The sequence below is a fragment of the Strix aluco genome, chromosome 5 (genome assembly GCF_031877795.1).
Source record: "Strix aluco isolate bStrAlu1 chromosome 5, bStrAlu1.hap1, whole genome shotgun sequence".
NCBI classification, from domain to species: domain Eukaryota; kingdom Metazoa; phylum Chordata; class Aves; order Strigiformes; family Strigidae; genus Strix; species Strix aluco.
This window is the reverse complement of record NC_133935.1, coordinates 71,513,324-71,536,099: the sequence shown is the minus strand read 5'-3', so window position 1 is coordinate 71,536,099 and position 22,776 is coordinate 71,513,324. Positions and strand designations below refer to the sequence as shown.

General features: G+C 38.5%; 1 protein-coding gene across 4 annotated transcripts in view; it reads left to right on the top strand.

Annotated features, from left to right (window-relative positions):
* The first annotated feature begins 4,285 nt into the window (after positions 1-4,285).
* TBC1D22A (TBC1 domain family member 22A) overlaps positions 4,286-22,776 on the top strand; it is a 200,003-nt gene continuing 181,512 nt past the window's right edge. For all 4 annotated transcript variants that reach the window (XM_074827720.1, XM_074827719.1, XM_074827722.1 and 1 more), the window contains exons 1-4: positions 4,286-4,472; positions 6,758-6,814; positions 8,995-9,326; positions 10,063-10,242. In XM_074827720.1, coding sequence (XP_074683821.1) covers positions 4,411-4,472; positions 6,758-6,814; positions 8,995-9,326; positions 10,063-10,242 — 631 coding nt within the window. In that variant the 5' untranslated portion in view covers positions 4,286-4,410. The remainder of the gene's footprint in view (positions 4,473-6,757; positions 6,815-8,994; positions 9,327-10,062; positions 10,243-22,776) is intronic.

The window sequence follows — 22,776 nt, the reverse complement described above, 5'->3', positions numbered from 1 at the left end:
TTGGGCACCCCCAATAAAATTTACAAACTGTACACAGTGACTTGAAAAAATGCCCAAGAAAAATAAAAGCAAAGAAAGAGGAGAGAAGAAAGAGGAGAGAAGAAAGAGAAGAAAGAGGGAAGAAGGGAAAAGGGAGAAGGGAAAAGGGAGAAGGGAAAGGGGAGAAGGGAAAGGGGAGAAGGGAAAAGAAAAAAGAATGAAAAGGAAAAAAGGAAAAAAGAAAAAAGAAGAAAAAAGGGAAAAGAAAAAAGAGAAAAGAAAAAAAAAGAAAGCAAAAAAAGGAAAAAAAACCCAGCCCACAAACCCCTTGTTAGCCCAATACATTATTTGCCCATGCTGGCCACAGACCTCTTCCTAACTATAAATTCTTGTATACAACTTTGCATGAAACAAAACAAATAGTACAGTAAGCCTTTTAATATTTCTTGTTCTAAAGTAACAAAAATTCCCATGCTAGTGGTGACTGAACTATTACTGCAAGTTTATGCTGCAATCCCACTATGGCAAAGCTTGGTTAATATAGCTGCACGGACTTCAAAATAGCTAGTTTAGATGTTTGAAGCAGTGTAACTATGGCTAAGCATAACTCAACATTAACTAATTTCCCAAGTGCTTATTTAGATTCTTGGGAGTGTTTGAAGACTATGCTAATCAGCTGCAGTAGGCAAGTCCCAGTGGTGACTGCAGTGTTGTTATGCTCCCTGAATGGCAGCACCTGAACACTGGTAGATCTCCTTCTGAAACACAATAGTGGTTGACAGAGGAATCTGTGTACGCCCTCAGCTGCCCATGTTACATTTGTGTAACCAAAAAAGTTAAAGCAGGAACACTGCTAAAATACAAGCTCAGACCACCTTCTCCTTCCAGGTACTGTATAGTTGTGAACTTACCTTCTTATGATACTCTATTAATACTGTTTTATAAGTCCTTTTCAAGGACACACTCTTTGTGGTTTGATCACTTTAAGTGATGGGCATAAAGAATTGTACCTAAATTACCTGTTGGGGTACTGAAAGGTTCCTCCTTCCAGAACCCTTCCATCTCCTGAAACTTCGCAACACATGATTGTGTCAGGGATAAAATAAAACACAGAATAAGGAAAAAATATAAAAGTGAATGGAAAGGGAATGAAAATAGTGTACTTGCCTTCTTGAAAGTCAACAACAGAGAGGACCCAGTCCCGTCCCGGATGACTTCAGTCCAAGGGTCTAAGCTAGCACCGGCTCTCTACAGTAGCAGAGAGATTTTGTAGCTGTGTACTTCTAGTTCTTCTTGATACAAATGCAGCCCCGTTTGCAGGTCAGATTTATTCACCTGCACAAATCAATGCCGCAGTTACTTGTTTCCAGTATAAAATTCTGCACCACACTAAAAAGTGAAGCACAATGTAACATATACTGAATATATTGAAAACCAAATAATACAGTTAACTTTGTACTGACTTTATTATGTAACCCAAGAAAACCTACAGTTCTAAAATGAACCAGAAGTTCCATATGGCTGCACCAGGCTGACACAAAAGTTACATGGCATTACTTCAGGATTCAGGTCAACTCTTACAAGGATGACAGATGGTTTAGGCTATCTAGGCTGAATCTAATTAAGTTTCCTTTTGACAAATATCAGCAATGAACAAATAAAAACCCCATAAACATAGTTTCAACATCCACATTAATGATAATGATAGAATGTATCTTTTATGGATTTATCACTTTCTTTGACAATCACAACCTGAAGTACCTCATTTTTGTATTCTAACAGCAACAGGTCTAATTTAAATTTAGCTAGCTAAGACCAAGCAAAGTTCACAGAATCACAGAATCATCTAGGTTGGAAAAGACCTTGAAAATCATCTAGTCCTACCATTAACCTAGCACTGACAGTTCCCAATTCCACCATATCCCTCAGCGCTATGTCGACCCTACTCTTAAACACCTCCAGGGATGGGGACTCCACCACCTCCCTGGGCAGCCCATTCCAACTCCTAACAACCTGTTCTATAAAGAAATACTTCCTAATATCCAGTCTAAACCATCCCTGGTGCAACCTGAGGCCATTCCCTCTTGTCCTATTGCTTGTTACTTGGTTAAAGAGACTCATCCCCAGCTCTCTGCAACCTCCTTTCAGGTAGTTGTAGAGGGCAATGAGGTCTCCCCTCAGCCTCCTCTTCTCCAGACTAAACAACCCCAGTTCCCTCAGCCACTCCTCGTAAGACCTGTGCTCCACTCATGACCTTGTAGGTTTCACTTTTACTTTAGCAAATAGATGTAGTTCATATTACATTTCTTGTGTATTCTTTTCAAGCTGCTGATACCCAAGGTCACAGAATCTGTAAGAAGGATCCTACTTAAAGGACACAAGTAGAGAAGACAATATCACCCATAGCATATCTATCTATAAGTAGCATTGAAATTACTGTGACAGGCAGCTTTCACTCTTGGACTATGATCTTGCAAGATCTGCAAAACATTTTATTTTTGTCAGTTCTTAGAAGATAACTGCTAAAGTAAATCCCAAAGCAGGCAGAAAATGTCATTATTTTTTATTCTTAATAAATAACTTACACGTGAAATACATACCAAAGAACAAATGTTGCGCAGCAAGTCTTGCACTACATGCCATTTTTTGAGTTAATTATGGCAGAATGCTCCCTGAACAATATTTGACAAATTTGCCTTGCATTAGGACGCAGCAAAAAAACTCTGTAAGTCAGCACTGTTTTCTCAGGAGCCATACTTCAAAGAGTAACATAAAACCATGCCTATTTTGTTTGCAGAAGTGATGCATTCTTGGATCAGAATTTCTGAGAACTCTACTTATATGTATAAAGTTTCTCAATCTTGTATCACCTCAAAGCAAATAAAGTGGATACAATGACTGGATGAGTCCAATCTTCAGGAGAACTTTAAAGCTGAGAAAGATCAAAACCCCCCTTCTGGGTGACTGGGTGAACTGATATAGAGAAATGACCACTTTCCTTGCAAATTATTTACTTATAGCAACATATGATGATTTCTGAACGTCGCCTAAGAATCCCGCTTGCCCAGACTGTTTTGTGGAATCAGTGTGGCTTACCAGATAGTTTGGGGATTGACTATGACAAAAAGTAGCAGGTAGCCCTGGGGTATGAAGTAAAAAGATAACTCACTGATAGCAGACTCAAAGCCCTCAATGGGCACTTAGGCAAACTTAAACTTGAACAAAAGGACTCAGAGATGCTATCTAGGGAGGATGATCTCGCTGATTTAGGAAGAAGACACCTGGACTTTGCTTCACAGCCCATGCCCTGGAAAGAGCGGACACCATGAAGATGACCACGTACTTCTCCCCTTGACCACCAAAGACCCTCACCCTATTTCTACTACGCATGCTCAGACTATGCAAATGAGTTCGGAGAAATAATTATAATAATCATGCCTATTCCCCTAACTAATTGTAATAACCGGGCCTTTCCTAATGAATATGTATGCTTTGGTGTAATAAATATTTGGCTACTTGCCAGAGAGGGTGTGCAAGCTTTGTGGAGAAATCCCCTTGCACCCCGGTTGGAATAAACATACCTGCTTTATAACTTTATCCGAGTTGTATAGTTTGTTTCCATGCATCAGAACAATTGTAAATAATAAGAAAAAAATTAGTAGAAAAAACCTGACATATTTTGTTATAGAACCATGTTAGATCTAATGCGATTGAAATCTGTCCTCTTAGGTTTAATTACTGTCTCCTTCCATCAACGTGGTAAGTTTTGAATATCATCCTAAAGAGTACTCTGAATTACTCTTTACAGCTAAATCAAACTCGATTAAAGCCTGAAAACATCATACTCGAAGTACCATAGAGTAAAAACTAACTTTACAGGAATACTTTAGTTAATCACAGACAGGAACCAAGAGCGGGTCTCTGTACCATTACAGGCTGGTGCCTCACACACCACGACAAGGCCGGGGGAGGGGGAGGGAGACGCCCTGACGCCGGCAGCCTCAGCCTGGATTTACCCAGCCGGGACAGGGCGCGGCAAGGCTCCCGGCACAGGCCGCCTGCCAGCTGCTCTCTCGGGCCTCTGCCCACCCGCGCCGACCTCCCCAGGTAGGCGGGGCTGGACGCTGACCCCGCAGCGCGGCCTTCCATGACTGGAAGGACGGACCGAGCCCAAGCTCCCTCCTGCCCCCCGCCAGACACTCCCTCGCTGCGATTGGCCCAGCCTGACCCACCCGGCAGCACTCTCACTTCTGGTTGGCTGAAGCCTCCGGGCCGCCTTGGGGGGCGAATGAGGAGCGGGGTTGTTTCCTAGTCCCAAGATGGCGGCGCTCAGTCCCGTTCCTGTGGAAGGGAGCGGGGGGAGTGAAGCCTGAGGGAGCGGATCGGGGCTGGGAGCCGCGCTGCGGGGAGGGGGATGAGGTGACGGCCGCCATGGCTAGCGACGCGGGCAGGAAGCAGTTCTGGAAGCGGAGCGGCGCGAAGGTGCCGGGCAGGTGAGCGGGGCCTCGGGAAGGTCGGGGCCCGCCGGCGGAGGCTCCCGGCAGGCCCGTCCCGCCGCTAACTGGAGCGTAGGGCGGCGGGGCCAGCTTCTAGCTTCCAGCCCGGGGGTGCCGGGCCGTGGGGAGCCGTTCTGCCCAGCCCCGCCGCGCCCGTCCCGCTTTCTTGTCTCCTCAGCACCGTCTGCCTGCCGCCTCGGCCCCTGAGTTCAACGGATCCTCGTCGATCCTGGGCGCTCCGTAGGGAGCGTGTCCGGTCGGTCAGTGCCTGTAGCCGGGAGGTTGATGTAGGGCCTCTCTAGCCCTCCATCGGCTCTCTCTTGTGAGCTCAGTGCCCGGAGCGTTTCAGTGTTGGGCTAGCCGATCGAAGACCACTGGTGGTTTCAGTAAGCGGTAGTCATAACTTGTACCAGGAAGGTTGTGAAATAATTATCTGAACGTGCATTCCCAACTTGATGTCATGGTCAGAAGCGTTAACGTGATTTTGGGGATGTATTCCCCGGAAACAAACACATTCTTCCATTCAGAAATTTTCAGGGAGAAATTATTTAACAACATTTGCTCCCATCCCTAAACTGCTCTCACAGTAGAGTAATTCAGTTTTGTATGTTCTTTTTATAAGAATGATTTCTTGGTTCTCAGAGAATAGTAACCCTATACTTCATCTTATTTACCAGAATTTAGCAAAGTAATCCTGCTCATCATTTAACTCTTTCATTCTCAGTTACCCATAAGCACTCACTGGCAGTGGTTTTATTTCTCTAGTTATAAACTAACTCTTTCAGTCCATCTGTTCTCATCTCTCTGAACTTCTTATTTTGTAACTTTGCTGAGTCCTTTGTGGGTAAAACACTTTTAACCCTCCTTGATTACACAGAGTCTATGAATAGCTGCAGTTAATTTGCAGGCAGCTGAAGGTGTGTGTTGGAAAACAGGAACATTGAGAATGTGCTTTTGATTTTCTTTTTTTTTTTTCTTTTTTAATGGCATGAAGAGGATTGTTGTTGCTTTATATTTGGGTGGTTTCCCATTATGGTCATTCATAGAGTGTCTGAAGGAAAAGGCAGATTTTGTCTGTATGCCGGAATGGAAAGTGATATCTGACCCTTGTGAATGTGGAGCAGGAGAGCATGGAGTCTTGACCATGGAGCATGTAGTGTATAGTCAAGTAGAAACACTGGTGGTGTTTGTGGACAAACTTTGGACTGCCAAACTGTGGACTGACTTTTTGATTTGCATGGGATGGCATAAAAATCGATAGAGTTTATAAACCACCACTTGTAGTCATCTCTAGGGTTAATTTCACTACTGTTAGTACTGCCTCTGTAGTATAAGTCTAAGCCTTTGTTATGACTGCAGTCTTTTTGGCTTGGTTCTATCTCAGGTTTACTAAGGTCAAACTTATTTATATTTATGGTGTGGAGACTGGTTTTGAGTTTTCAGGAGGACATGTTTGTCTCCTTTTATGTGGTTTTTAGTACAGGTTTAGATAGAGGTTACTGGTGTAAATGATTTGCTCCTCTTGCAATCAGAGAGTTTTGTAGTAATAATTTCTATTATAAAGCTATTTGTAAATCTTGATTTGTTTTCTGTGGAGTTTTTTTACTTCTGAAATAATTTTATAGCTGAAAACTGGGAGGAAGTTAACTTTTAGTTCATAGAGAGTTTTATTATTCACACAGTAACAAGCTGTTTTGTAACGTTAGAGTGAATAAATCTGTCTTCGTAAGCTTATTTATTTCAAAGCATTGTTTTTAATACTCTCATGGCTTTTATTCGCGAACATGCCATCTTTTGCATTTTTCTTTAAATTTATCAGCCTTGTACTTCAGTAACAGTCAAGAATTGACTGGGATTTTGAGTAACAAGGGTACATAGAAGATTAAATCTTTACAGATGTTTCTTTGAGAATTTTTATTTTTTTTTACAAGAGATAAATGAAGAAATGATAAATCAGAAAAGAGAATTTAAGAGCAGTGTAGATTCTTATTGTGGAGTTAACTTTTTTCCTGGTTTAATTCCTGATCAGAAAAATAAGTCAGTGTAAGTTAGCCTAGGCCTCAAAAAGAGCTCCTGTTTGGCAAATCTATGATTTTTATTAAGTTACTTTTTAGTAGACGCTTCAATTGCAGCTTCGTTATTTTTAGTAGTATGTGGGATTCTTTGAAATGGAAAACTGTTGGAACGCTTCAGTTATGTTTATTAATGACTATTTATTTAACACCCAGAAGAACCCCGAATGTTTTATTATTTTTCTGATAACTCTCTTTCTTTTCCTTTAGTATTCAACATGTATATGGAGCTCAGCATCCGCCTTTTGATCCATTATTGCATGGAACGTAAGTTAACCTAATATTTAAATATTCCAGGTGATTTGGATCTTCTCTGCCTTCTCTGCTCTTTTTCTTTCCTGTTGGCTATAAAGCTTATTGTTAATATTCCTTTTTCAATTTTTGTCATAATCTTGACTTCTCTGTTCTAACTTCTCTTTTGTGACTTCCTGATGCTTATCATATTGGGAGCAACAAATTATCTGTTCAGTTCTTAACTAACATAGATTACCAGCTTTTATTATCTGTTTGCAGTGCTTTATACATTGAAAACTGTATGGTAAATACTAATCTTAATTAAGTGGGTGAAGCTTACAACTTGGGTGTAAGCGGCTTTCCTGCATGCATGTTTCTGTTAGTGGGCTGGCTTTATTTATCTATCTATAAGAGAAGAGAGTCAGGTTGTGGTGTAGATTATTTTGAGGCAAAGATTGGCATTTTACTTGTGAGTGTACAGTAGGTATAATAGATTTTACAGTGATGTAAAAGTTTATTGCCTTCGATCGTGATTATTGGATATGAGAACACAATGTACATGAAAATGGCAATATTTTGTTAAACATAAGTAGTAACCAAATAAATTTCGTGCTGGTAATGCACAACTAATGTGAGTGAATGATTTTTGTCTCCTTATGGCTGAGGTGTTTAGCAAAATGCTACATTCTGACAGCTGCTGCTTTTTATATTTTGCTTTATTGTTGTCTTTTTTTTTTTTTTTTTTGAAAGACAATTTGTTTTAAGCTTTGTCAATTACAAAGTTGTTTCTGGTTTGTTGGTAGATTTCACAGCTCCTTCAAAACCAGCATTGCTGTTAAAATGCTGGTGTATGTGAAAATTTTGGGAAAACTATGAGCAATGAAATGAATGGCCCAAGGCAATAAGGGCAAAAAGTATTAAAGGAAAAATATTGGCTTGGAAGGAGGTCATACTCCTAGTGGATTTTTTTCAAGGGCTGTTTTGAAATGGCACAAGAAGTAAACATGTGCTAGTTAATATTCAGATGATACAGTTGAAGGCAGTTGAAATGCCTTGAGGACTGAAGGAAAAGGCATGGGATGAATTGGTTCAAAATGTGGAGTTATAAAGACCCAGTAAAAAAAACTCTAAAAGCCTTTTGCTTGAAATGATGACAAAAGAGGAGAAAGACCTTGCTATTTTAGACAGTGATGACAAGTTGGGTGAAAGTGTTAACTGTTGTAGCACCTGTTAGGAAAGATATTCCCTGTAACAGAAACATTACTGACATTGTATGAAGGCTGTGTGAGAACTTTTTCTGATTTCCAATTCTGGCTGTCTTGTCTTAAAAGAAAAAAGGTAAACTAGCACAGGTGGAAAGACAGCGATGGTCAGAAAGGTCAATTGAGTTAATGGCAGTAACTTTTTTTTTTTCTTCTGAGAGCAGACTGGGAAACTCTTTCAACTTCATGCCTTATTTAGCAGAAATCTGAAGGGAAATGTGGTTGCTCTGCATTACTGTAAGTGACAAGTGCCAAGCTAGGGAAGGATACTTGCTTCATCTTTCTTATACTGTGTGTTGGCAGAGGGTCAAAAGATCAGAGGCTGATCAGGGTACATTTAGACTAGTAACTAGAGGAAATATCCTGCCTATGAGAAGAGCAAAGTTCTGAAGCAAGTCTGTGCTGGTGTGCCTGAATGGGGAGGAATGATAGATTCAATGAGTTTTAAGGTGAGACTTGATTTGTTTATGACTGATTATATTACATGATTGCTTATGATGACTTAGGAGTATACCTGATGACTTGATTACTGCTCCTGTGTTGTTATGTAGCAATTGCATTGAAAGGCCTGAAATCTGTACAGAAGTTCATGAAGCAAGAGAAGTGCAGTGTGGCCTCTCTATCTTGCAAACTATTCCAGTAGTATTCCTTTTATTTGACTCTGTTTTTTTTTTTTTTTTTCTGTTTTTTTTTTTTTTTTCAAGAGAAGGGAAGGAAGGATTTGTTCAACCTCTATTCAAGGCCAAGAAGAGTCAGTTTTTACCTGCCCTTGTTCTCAGACATATTCAGCTGTATGTTATGGGTGGATGCATCAGTAACATGAGTTGAGGGATCTAAATATTTTCTACCTGTATAATGTCAAGCATGGAGTTTTATTTTTTGGTCCCATCCATAGTGTTTTGCTTACTCCATTACTAGTTCTCTAAATATTGTTTATTTGTTTTTGAACAGCTTGATAAAACCAGGTTCAAAGCCACCTACAACTCCAGTGAAACTAAAGAAAGTCAGCACTTTCCAAGAATTTGAAAGTAACACAAGTGATGCTTGGGATCTTGGGGATGATGATGATGAACTCTTAGCAATAGCTGCTGAAAACTTAAATACAGAAGTGGTCATGGAAACAGCTCACAAAGTAATTCAGAATCACAGCAAGCTACAAGAACAGCATAAGTTTCAGGAAGAACATCTACAGGAAGAAAAGCAAGTAGAATCTGCAGAGCTGACTTCAATGGATAATAGGCTTGTTAAATCAGTCAGTGAAGGTCATACATCGAGTTCATCAGGTATGTTAAAAAATGAAAAAAATGTAGAAAATCACATGAGGAGAGCTATATTTGCCCTTTAAGACATTAACCCCTTCCCAACCTTTTCTTAATACCACAGGAAAATATTATTAATTAGTATTGATTTGAGGAAGATACTGCATGCTATACTAAACTGTAAAGCATGTGTGTGAGAAATACACGGGTGAGGGAAGAATAATTAAACTTTTTTGTTTTCAGCCTTAATACATCCTCTGTTTTGGGAGGAAGTTGCAATATTGAATGTATTTTAACAGTTAACTGCACCAAGATGTATGCAATTAATATTCCTACTATTGTGAAAAATTGTTACTAAAATGCTACTGTATAAAGTATATTGAAAAACCATGCATGTAGACTGAAAAGTTCATCCTTGTGATCTGGTCTGTGTTTATACATAAAACTTTAACCAATTGCAATGATTTCTTTTTTAGAACAGTGAGGGGGATAGAAACAACTTTCAGTAGCACAGAGATTTTAGAAATCAGTTAGCCTTGCTGTTAGTACGATCTCTAATGGATGTGTTTTTAATTGTGGAACACTGCTTGGAAGAGGAATGCTCCTCCTGTTAAATCTAAGTCATTTGAAGTCCAAACTTGTGCTATACTTGAGGTTACATTACTTCAAAACATAATTTCATTTTAAATTTACAAATTAAATTCAAGTTGTTGGTAGCCTTGTCACTAGCTGAGGCTGTTATGCTTCTTTTTCCCTTCAGATAATGCTAGTGAAAGTTCTTCCATGCAGAGATCACAGTCCCTTCCACAAACTTCCACACCTCCCTTGGTGAGTGGAATGGGAGACTGTAATACCTCAGTTACTCCTGCGTTAACTGAAAGAGAAGCATCCCGGTTAGACAAATTCAAGCAGCTATTGGCTGGCCCCAATACAGATCTTGGTGAGTATTTCTTATAGGAGCTTTGAATTACATCTAAATTATCCTTTAAGTATAAAATTTTCCTGTTTGATATACTGTTCTGCCTGATGGTTTGGTTAGGATCAAATCCTTTCAATATTTGGAACTGACCTTGCAAAAGGGGGACAGAATAAAATTGGATGCTTGTAGTATTCATGCTTGTAATATGCAATTTGCATACATCCTACTAATACATAGGGTGTTAGATGGCTTCTTGTTCTTTTCTTTCTCACATTATTTCTTCCTATGGGACTAACCTCTGGAGAAAAAACAAAATATAATTAGCTATGTTTAGTGTTAATGCCTGATAATGGAACAGCATGCAGTATAAGAATGATTCTCATGCTTAGAAATATGAATGTGAAAAATGATGCGGTGTGGAAGTATTACTGCTTGCCTACTCAGTGAGCATTCTTCATGTTCACAGACTGTTACAGTAGTTCCGTGTCTCATCTGTGAATGCTGACAACATGTTAATGTGAAAACAAATGTTTTGTCAGATAACTTGACTGTTCCCTTTGTGCACTGGATTTTAACAGCTGAATAGTAAATACGAGCGCTGAGAGGGTATCACAGAATCAAATGGCTTTGTATCCCAAGTGAAAATCTGGAGCAAGTAGATATAGTACACTGCATTTGGAGAACTTGGGTGATCACTTAGAAGTAGGAGTTTACATCAAAATAGTTTAAAGAAAATGACTTTGAGTTAGACCATACTGGAAGATAATCTACAGGAAATTTTTCTGGAAGGAAGTAGAAACTGCATGTTTGCAGTTCTTGAATTCATGCTTTCCTGCCCTGTAGTTGTTATGAGACTTTTTCAATATAATGTAGTAAAAGTTTTGGCTTTTTTCTTTTTTTTTTTTTCTTTCTGTGATGTGTCTTACTGTGAGATTGATGCTAGTAAAGTAGAACTATAGAAACAGTACTAACAAGATGAGACTTAACACTTCAGTGAGTTATAGGACATTGTTGTAAAATGCAGCTGTGAATAAACTGAGGTGTTAAAACAGATTACATATTATCATTTTCAAGCTTATAAAAAAATCAAATATCACTTTTTCTTCCTTTGATCTAACAGATGTTATGAGCTATGTGATTATGACTGATCTGAAAACTCTTAAGAATGTTTTAATGGTAGAAATCCTTGTTATATAACATTACGAAGTCAAAGGGAAGACAAAGTTTAATTTAAACCTATCTATTTCACTTTTGCTGTCTAACTAGATGGAAATATTTTTCCAGTAAATTGAATTTAGTGATTAAAATAAAATATTTTGGAAGGGAGTGAAAGAAAACTTCCACTTTTATTAGGAGTGCAGTCACCCTGATTGTGGTGAGAGTTAAGTTCATGTCCTTTAAACAAACTGGGTTTGTTTTTTCCCTATTGAACTTTCTAAATCTCACACATAAATGTACATAGGAATATGAAATTTGAGTATGTTGCTCTTGATATTATCAAAATGTGAAAAATATCTAATAAGCTCTCAATATTCTTTCGTGTAGATAACACTAAATAATGCCTTTTCTGTGTCTGTTTATAGGAAGTTTGTTCTTTCTCTTGCTGTACAAACTGTAATGAGTACAAAATTTGAAGTTGTGTGAATTAGAATTTTAAGTCCAGTTTTGATTTTTTTTTTTTTAAAATATAAATATTTTGACTTCTGTGTCTGGGATAGATCCAGTAGCATTTCCTAACGTATCTATAAATAATACATGATTTTTCTTGGTGAAAGAAATGAACTCTTTATTGATTACACGCAAACTCTTGATGATCGTGAAGCTATTACTAGTAGATCATATGTGATGGTAGTCCTTGGACTACATCACATGTATATATTAGGAAAAGTGTGTGTATGCATATATACATATGCAAACATATATATGACCATACTGTGGTGGTTTGGGATATGTTTTTTTTCTTCAGAGTAATACTGAAAACAGACTAAGGTAGAACTAGGTAACAGGCTCCAAGCTAAGATTTGTAGTGAGTAATGAAGAAAAAGGTAGCTTTTCTGTTGCAGCTGGCTCATTCTGTGTGTGTGTGTGTGTGTGTGTGTATGATGTTGTGGTATGTGTCGGTCTTTGTTTTGTGTTAGATCCACAGATAGTTGTGTTCTGTTGGTCATGAACTGAAATAGTGAGTAGTTGTCTTGCAGACATTTTAGCAAGTGTTTCTGTTCATTTCTGCATGTAGTAATGTTGGTTTTGCTTCGAAGTAGTAGTAGCAGAAGTGTTACTGTTAACTTTGTTTTCTTGATATAGTTTTGCATATTGTTGAAAGACTATGTGACAAATCCTTTCAAAGCAATATAAAAATAAGTTAATCTGTGGAACTGAAACAATGTCATGCACATACTCAACTCGAGGCTTTTCTCTTATCATAATGTGAGAAATGAACATGGGCAAAGAACACAAAGTAATACAAATAACCATGAAATTGTTTCAGTTACGCTTGAATAATCATTATCCCGTAAAGACAGTGTAAAATGCAATGTTAGTCTTGTACGTCAGCTAGAGGTTGTGAAAGAGCGTGTTCTTTCACAAGAAAATTCTCAAAAAGATGGGTTATGCATATAAATTTGGAAGTGAAGATTATTTTAGCCATTGAAGTCCAGTAGTAGATTTTGGAGTTGCGTTGGTCCATAGGTTGGATATTGTGAAGTTATGGAAATAGGTAGGTTCTATCCACAGCATCAAATTATATGCTGAGCAAAATAATATACGAGATACAGACTACAATTAGGATATGAATCCACTGGTAAATATTACATAAATTTATGATGACAGAGTCATTCTCAAAGTTTCTGTGTAAAGTTTTATCCAGCAGATGCTTACATACACAAACAGGTATTAGTGAGGCACAATCTCAGAACATGAACTAGGAAAGGAAGAAAAAAAATCCACCCCAGAATTCTCAAAATATAAAAGAATTAATTTTTTTAGATTACTTAACGCTAATGTATGAATAAAGAGCCTATTTCCATGGCTCAGAAGTGCCCTTAACTCATTTTTAATATTTTGTAGAGTTGAACTAATAAACTCACTCTTGTAATTTATAATTGCCCTTGTAGTTGTTCCGAGTCTTCCCTTAAGCCCTCCTAACATACTTCTTTGCCCTGCAGGCATTTTTGTTATTTGTGTGATAAACAGATGCAAATAATATGTCTTATGTCCATTTGGCACTTTTTATTTGACTATTACTATGCTGTTATTACCTCTAATATAAATGGGGAAAGTATAATGTGAATTGGGTGTCAAGAGTAGTTAACTATATGGAAAAAGCTAGTTTCTATAGAAATGTTACTTCTGGGTATATGATTTGTGCTGCAGGAGAGACGTATTCAAGAGCCCTGACAATATACCTTCCAGTAGTAATATAATGCAACTAACGGGGAGATAATCTCATAAAGTTAAAATCATAGAATGAAAGCTGCTAAATAAACTGAAGCATGTTATGGCAAGAAGCGTGAGCTGGTAGAAAGAGCCAGTTTTAAGAAGCAGTTTTGGTTCAAGAGGAACTTGAGGACTGACCCCTGTCAATTAGATTTTATTGAGGTATACTGGGTGCAAATTCAGGAAGAGGAATAGGACTGGAGACGACAGTACAGCTGCAGTGTAGACTGTAAGGCCTATGTGTCTGCATAGTCTCCCACTCCTGGTACTGCATGCCAGGTTATTCAGAGAGAACAATTTGCACTAGTTGTTTTGTGCAATCAACCCCTGCTTATGCTTGCCTTGCAGTCAATTTGATGTAGATTTATTTTGTTTCAGGCCTTGTCTTTCCTTGTAATAGACCTTGCATTACTGAATGAAGATGGGCTCTGTGTTTGCAGAATCTTTTGCAAATCATTGGTTGCTTTAAGAGGAGGGAGGGATGGGGCTTTAACAAAGAAGCCTAGGGGGAGTGTCTCTGAGAAGAAATTCCTCTTTCTTTGAACAGACCACTGCTTACATATTTAAGAGCGACAGTAGTGCTATTGCTATCAGGTTTCCAATTTAAGTTGAATTCTACTAAATTTGTTAGATTTGTGTTTTTAAGTAGTCTTGTACAATGTGTTAGGGAGCTGTTTACTGTGCAAACACAATGTAAGCAAACTATGTTGATAAAATCAGACTGACTTATAACAACAAACAGGTTATCTCATAACCATGGCATAGCAGATGTATGATGGGTTTTGTAATATCAATTTGAAGAATAACCTATTAAAGCACTTCCTTAACTCCCTTTTTATCTTCAAATCAACTAATTTTCTTTTTTTACACACATATAGCTAATGAGTATGTAATTGAATGTCAGAGACATGTTTAAAACAACCAACCAACAGTAAGCTTGGTGTACTGTGTTCTCTTGATGTAATAAAGCTTCAAAACGTTGTAATGCTACTGTTATGCAACATAGCAAACATATCAAATTTTTCAAAGTCAAAGCAACTCATTTCTTAAGATGTAAAGTTGTTCTGTGTGTTAAGGTGACTTTTTCTTTCTACTTAGTCACAACATATTCCAAGTTGAACAAAATAACAGGGACAGCTTGCCCTAGAGCAGGTTGTTCAAAGCCCCGTCTAACCTGACCTTGAACACTTCCAGGGAGGGGGCATCCACATCTTCTCTGGGCAACCTGTTCTAGTGTCTCACCACCTTCATGGTAAAGAATTTCTTCCTAATACCCAATCGAAATCTACCCTCTTTCAGTTTAAAACCATTACCCCTTGTCCTATCCCTACACTACCTGATGAAGAGTCCCCCTCCCCATCTTTCCTGTAGGCCTGCTTTAAGTACTGGAAGACTGCTGTAAGGTCTACCTGGAGGCTTCTCTTCTTTAGGCTGAACAATCCCAACTCTCTTAGCTGGTCCTCATAGAGGAGGTGCTCCAGCAGCTCCCTTTGTGGTATCACAGAATGATAATCTTCATGGCATTCCTCTGGACCTGCTCGAGCAGTTCCATGTCCTTCTTATGTTGGGGACCTCAAAGCTGAATGCAGTACTCCCGGTGGGGTCTTGAGGAGGAGAATCACCTCCCTTGACCTGCTGGCCACACTTCTCTTGATGCAGCCAAGGATACCGTTGGCTTTCTGGGCTGCGAGCGCACACTGCTGGGTCATGCTCAGTTTTCCATCCACTAATATACATAAGTGCTTCTCTGCAGGGCTGCTCTCAATCCACTCATTGCCCAGCCTGTATTTGTGCTTGGGATTGCACCAACCCATGTGCAGGACCTTGCCCTTGGCCTTGTTGAACTTCATGAGGTTTGCACAGGCCCACCTCTCCAGCCTGTCCAGGTCCCTCTGGATGGCACATCCCTTCCCTCCAGCGTGTTGACTGTACCACTCAGCTTGGTGTCATCAGCAAACTTGCTGAGGGTGCACTCAGTCCCACTGTCTATGTTGTTGACAAAGATGCTAAATAGCGCTGGTCCTAGTACTGACCCCTGAGGAATGTCACTCATCACTGGTCTCTGCTTGGACATTGAGCTGTTGACCACAACTCTTTGAGTGTGACCATCCAGCCAATTCCTTATCTACCGAGTGGTCCCTCCATCAAATTCATGTCTTTCCAATTTGGAGACAATGATGTCATGCAGGACTGTGTCAAATGCTTTGCACAAGTCCAGGTAGATGGCATCAGTTGCTTTTCCCTTATCCCCCAATGCTGTAACCCTGTTGTAGAAGGCCACCAAATTTGTCAGGCACAATTTGCCCTTAGTGAAGCCATGTTGGCTGTTACCAATCACCTCCTTATTTTCCATGTGCTCTAGCATAGTTTCCAGGAGGATCTGCTCCATGATCTTGCCAGGCACAGAGGTGAGAGTGACTGGCCTGTAGTTACATGGGTTTCCTTTTCTCCCTTTTTAAAAATGGGGGTTATGTTTCCACTTTTCCAGTCAACAGGAACTTCACTGGGCTGCCACGACTTCTCAGATATGATAGGTGGTGGCTTAGCCACTTCATCCACCAGTTCCCTCAGGACCCATGGATGTATCTCATCTGGTCCCATGGACTTGTGCACCTTTAGGTTCCTTAGATGGTATCAAACTTGATCTTTTCCTACAGTGGGCAGTTCTTCATTCTACCAGTCCTTTCTTTTGCCTTCTGTGTCTTGGGTGGTGTGGCTGGAGCCCTTGCCAGTAAAGACTTACAGAACATATAAAGAATAACTAAGCCTTTGATTAATCTGATGGCAAAAATTAATTCTGTAATTGTACAAGCACTACATATGGTGTAATCTCAGATTATCTCATAACAATAGCGGGTTGCCTCTGTGTGCTATAAGAAAAGATTTCTAGGGTGGCTTTCCAGAAATTAAATTTGGAAAGAAAACTTAATAGCTATGTCTTTTTCACATCATAGTGGTCATCTGTATTTTTGCAGCAACTTGAAAAGTAGGAATTTCCTACTTGTGCTTACAGTTTTTTTTATACATTCTAGGTGTATATTCAACTTGATTAAATATAGTAATGAGCTTTTATGGTTGATAAATATAATAGTCTGTAACAGCAATCTGTTATTTTTCTTTAAAACTGTTTGTCAAACTGATGTTACTAAAACATTTCAATAACTTTATAAAAAGCATTAATTGAAATGAACTTATTATTTTCTTCCCAGCTTCATTAATTTAACTGCATAGTGATTTATCTCTATGCTCCTAGTCCATCCATGTCATTTAGAATTTTATTGCCCCCTGCAGTTTTAAATTATCTGTAGTTGATTAACTTTGTGCTTATTCTTCTTACAGTTTGTTGATATATAGCATGAAGTAGTACTAGGACACATGTTCACTTTATGTGACTTGCCATTAGTCATATCTGTCTTTTCAAACTATTATCACCAAAAGATGTTCTCTCTGATTCCTGTTCTGTTCTAGTCAGCTTTTTAGCTGCGAAACATGCTTGCCTTTTCAGCTAATACACAAGACTAGTAAAAGAAGTCAGTACTCTACCAGTAGGCTTTTGAACATCTTTTTTTTAATTGAAAATCTTCTGAAAGAAATCAGTGCTAAATATCTGTAAATGATTCCTTATATTAATTGCTTTTTGCAGGATTAGTATTTTGTCTTTCTATTTTCTATGCTTAGTCCCGTAACTTGTGGTTTCATGTAATAATTAGCATTTATTCTGATTGCTTCTTTAGTGGGATATTTCAATTTAAAGGTATTAACCTATTGGTTTTCATTGTAACTAGGTGATAATAGGTTCTTGAAACAATTTTGAGAGTATTTTGCATACTTTGTCTCCAGATGGGGTTGTTTAGTCTGGAGAAGAGGAGGCTGAGGGGAGACCTCATTGCCCTCTACAACTACCTGAAAGGAGGTTGCAGAGAGCTGGGGATGAGTCTCTTTAACCAAGTAACAAGCAATAGGACAGGAGGTAACGGCCTCAGATTGCACCAGGGAAGGTTTAGACTGGATGTTAGGAAGCATTTTTTTACAGAACGGGTTGTTAGGCGTTGGAATGGGCTGCCCAGGGAGGTGGTGGAGTCCCCATCCCTGGAGGTGTTTGAGGCAGGTTGACATAGTGCTGAGGGATATGGTGTATTTGGGAACTGTCAGTGTTAGGTTAATGGTTGGACTGGATGATCTTCAAGGTCTTTTCCAACCTAAAGGATTCTGTGAGGATGTATTTCTCTTTAGATACTTTGTTGATATAGTAGTCACTGCATTACAGAGTAAGTGTTGGCATTTTTACTAGTTTGCTCTATTTTGGACCAGTCTTTAAATTTTTAAAGTAAATTTTTTTGGTTTTTTTCTCTGTTTTCTCTACCTTCTCTGATCTCAGATTTTGAGTGTTTTATGTTTGGGTTTTTTTGGTTTTTTTTTTTTTGTTTGTTTTCCAGCTCCTCTTTTATACCCCTATTTTCTAGTATTCAAAATACCATTCAAAATAATTAATTTAGTAATTTGGGACTGCTCTCAGTCCACTCATCCCCTAACCTGTGCTGATACTGGTGATTGCCCCAGCCCAGGTGCAGGACCTTTCACTTGGCCTTGTTGAACTTCATGAGGTTTGCCTGGGTCCACTCCTCAAGCCTATTAAGGTCCCTCTGAATGGCATCCCTTCCTTCCAGCAAATCAACTGCAACACTCAGCTTGTTGTCGTCTGCAAACTTGTTGAGGGTGCACTCAACCTTGCTGTCATTGCTGAAGATATTAAATAGTATTGATCCCAGTATGGACCACTGAGGGACACCACGCGTTACTGGTTTCCACTCAGAACTGAGCCATTGACTGTAACTCTTTGGATGTGGCCATTCAGCCAATTCCTTATCCAACTAAACAGTCCATCCATCAAACCCATATCTCTCCAGTTTAGTGCCAAGAACATTGTGGAGGATGGTATCAAAGGCCTTAGAGAGGAATTGTTGTTGGAATCAATGCCTTCAAGTAGAAAAACTGTAAATTTGCACTGTTTTCTTTTAGCAAAGTTTTGTTAATTTTGACTTAAGCAACTCCTTCCTTTTTCAGGTTCCAAACACCACCTATCATTGAATTAAGTTTTTATTCCAAAAAACCCCCAAAGACTAAGATTGAACAGCTGTGGATCGTCTTAACGAACAAAATAGTCTTCCCCTTTTCTCAGCTCTGAAGGAGGAGCCTATACCCTAAATCTTTGTGGTTTTTGTTTCATTTTTTTTTCTGCTCAGAAGCTTTGGTATTCAAGTATGACTTGATTAACGAACAGAGGTGAGACTTTGTGGACCATAGAAAAGAGCCCTAGTTCCAAGGTTCCGGACTTCTTTCAGGAAATACTTCCCTATAAATCAAGGATATCTTATCTGATTTTTGTTAATATCAATTGCAGCATCATGGCATAGTGAGTAAAACTGTTTCTTTTTATGCTGAAGTCCACAGAGAGCATTCTAGGTTAAAACCGTTGATCTGAACACCACTCAAAAAGAAATGTGCTCTCAGCGCAGTCTTTAAAACTCTCATGTTATACTCATGGCAATAGGTTCCTTTCAGCAAGAGTGGAGTTATGTAGTAATTCTGTTTCCAAATGGGTTTGGAGGTAGAGCTTTACAGTGGGACCATAAGTTCACCTGATGTGAAGGGATTACTGTTTAAAAAAACCAAACAAACTAAAAAAACCCCAAATTATCATCCAAATTCCTGTGTACACACAAAACTGTCTTGGTAGTTATCACTAACTGATCACTGAAAAACAAAGGGGAATTAGCATTCTACTACAAATTGCAAAATTCACTAATTAAAAGTTTTTTCATGTCAGTTAAAGTTCTAGCAGAGTTCTTAGGAGATCATATACCTACCTCTCATTGTATTGATTTGTAATCAGATGTTCAAAAATCATCTTTAAGCCTGAGCCATGTGGTGCACAATATGATTTGGAGGGATATTTTACTCTGAATGAGCTGGGAGAATGAAAGGTGTAGTTTTTCTGTGTGCTTTTTTTTATTTTTTTTTTTTCGGTGCGCTGTCTCCCTTTCTTTCCTGTTAGCATCATGAAAACTGAACTTACACAGACGCTATGTGGAATCTGCATTATCGTAGTAAAAGAGACTTGGGTGAGAAGTTCAGTGTTCTCTGTGGTAGTCGCAGACTCTCTGAGGGAGCAGCCTTGCCTGCTTCCCACATCATTCTGCAGACCACACAGCAGGGGAGGAACTTACTAGGAATGTCACCTACAAGGCTGTTGAGAACTTTGAACTTTCTATGGGCCCTGAAGCTTTTGAATGTCAAGATTAACAATTTACGTGTTGTAATGAGTGGCACATCCTGCTTGTAAGTCAGTTTACCAAGGCTCAAGGAAGTATAATTCGTGTTACCATCTCTTCCACTGTTAAAAAAATAGAAACTTAAGTCATAGTTAGTTGCTTCATTAGGAGGAAGTCCAGAACTGGAAGATACATATAAAGCAGTTGTTGACTGAGAAGGTAATTGCAGTGGAGCATATTTCATTGTGTATGCTTGTGCGATGCTGCCTTCCTGATACTGATTATTGGTTAGATATGCCCTCACGTGTTTTAGCAGTAATGGGCAACTACTCTGAAGATGTAAAGCATGTTTGCAGTTAACTGAGAAAACCTTATGTGGATTAGAAGTTTTGGGCTAGCCTTTGTTGTGGTTTAACCCCACAGCTTTCACAGGAATTTGATGTAATAGAGGTGGGAAATTAGGGATAAAACTTCTAAACCCTATCCTGAATGTTTAAAAGAAGTTGTGGCTCTTACTGGTTTTAATTGTGAGTCTTTGCTCCAATGATTGTATTGGAAATGTTATTTTCATTTTAGGTATAGATGAGGTTCTTTCAGAGCTAGGTGTTTGTTCTTGGTTAATGCTGACAATTAAAATGAGAGTAAAAGGATTTTTCATTGTACGTACTAGCAATTTTTCATTTTTTGTGAACTGCGAGCTAAGTTGAGCTTCTCCACCTTCCCTAGTGCTTGACCACAAACTGAAATTCAGGCTTGTTTCCTGTCTTTCCAAATCCATGAAACATTTAGGAGGAATGCGCTACCAGTACTCTTCTCACTTTGAGCTGATTGGCAGACATTAGCTCTCCTTAGAGGCAGGAAATACTAAAATGTCAGATGCCTGAATATGGCATGGAACTCACTATATTGGTATGAATAGAAAGAGCCAAACTCGGTAGTTAAAAGGCAATCTGTAAACTACTTTGGATGACTAAGTCAATTCATTCATTTTTGCAAGATTCCCAGCTTTTTTTATTTGACTTTCCCAAACTCAACTTGGATCACTTCCTCCGTGTGCATTCGAAGAACAGAACTGTAGCTCGTTAGGTGTTTTCCATGTGAAATTCTTTGCCTGATCAGGGTCCTCTTCAATCTGTACATCATGGAGTTTATTAGCAGCTTTCTGCCTAAACCAAAGATATTGAGGGAAATTATAAAAAGAAATTAAGTCTTTTCTTTTCTTATGTGGTAAATGAATGTACATTGTAGGTAGACTTACTGGTTTGGGTTTTTTTTTTTTTTTAATGGAGGAAGCTCTCTAGTACTAGCTCTTGTGAATAATAGCATGAATTTTGTGGCTCTAATCTAGACTTGTATCTATTAATCCTGATTATTTTAGTTGTGCCTTTCTTGTACTATAGTTTCACTATGAAGGACCAGTGTCAGATTGCATTTTTGTAGGTAGATATTGCAATAGTGGTTTTTTTAAAGTCTGTTTTGTAGGAGTCTTTTCTTAATCACATGAAGCTTTAATATTATAATAAGTAAATTCATGCCTTGGTTATTTGTTCCAAATGTGTATGAATATTTTTTTTTAAGAAAAGTTGTGGGGGGATGGAACATAGATGACATTGTGCAATAGTAAATAGTTATTACTTGGCTGTTCATTTTAAAACTGGATCTTTCTTTTGATTGGTCAAACAGATTGCAAATTTCCATCTTCTCCCCAAACAGGAGAAATAAATACTGTCTGTTATTTCTAAATAAGTGGGAAAATTGTCTCCTTTAATTAACTGGTACTGTAAGTGGTATTTCGTATTTTCTCTATTTCTGTATAGAGAGATACCTTAGTTCCACTTGGAAAGCTTGTTAGAGACTGAATGACTTCAGCGTAAAAATAAAAACAGTTGATGATGCACAGAAATTGAATGTTGCAGGAGAGCTATGAAAAGCTATAGTGCCATTTAAAATCTTCTGCCAGCATAGATGTTCTCTATTACTTAATTTCATAATTTACATCGTTGGCTTCACTTACTGCAATCCTTTCTTAGTGGTTTTATTAACCTTCCTTTTGCTTTAGTTTTCCTAATCTTCTGTTCACTTGCTTTCTCCAACCTTCGAACACCAACCTCATCTACTTCTGCTTCTCTGACTTTCTATGTGGAATAGCAGACGAGATGTACTTTCCTGCTTTTTTCTAGCAAAGGTCCTGAAAAGGGTCTTAACTTGTATTTGCAGCATTGGCTTGGACTTTATTTCCTATTTTCTGCATGCATTCAGAATAACTCTTTGTTTCATTGAGAAGATAAAGGGCAGTGTTTGCTTAAAAAAATGTAATGAAGTGTCTAAGAGAGCTATTATTCATTTTGGAGACCAGTTGCTGTGGTTGCCATAGTAATAACAAGCCCTCTATTAAAGCTATTTTCTGTATGTACTGCCTGTATTATAACATGCTGTTGGGGGAGCTGTAGTTCTGTGCATCTATGCTCTTGAAAGAATTTTCCAGCTTTGTATAGTTAAATTATCCAAGGAATTTATGTTATAGGAACATAAAACATGTAAATCTGGTTTATCATATCTATTGTGGAGTTGTTCATGTAGCCGTTTACAGTAATCGCAATGAAATAACAGCTGTATCAAAAATGAATAATGCATACAGAGAATTTTTGAAGTCCTTTAATATTTCTTGACTGACTTATTATTTATTTGTTAGTGATGGAATGATGAGCTTGTAGTTACAAGAAAAATACTTGTAGACTTGGTTGTTTCCCCTCATGTGTTTTAGGTGTAATGGGTAATAGCTCTAGTAATAGCTTGTGGGGTTAGAAAGCTGGTAAATCAATGGCATGTTTTCTTTGTAGAATGCCCC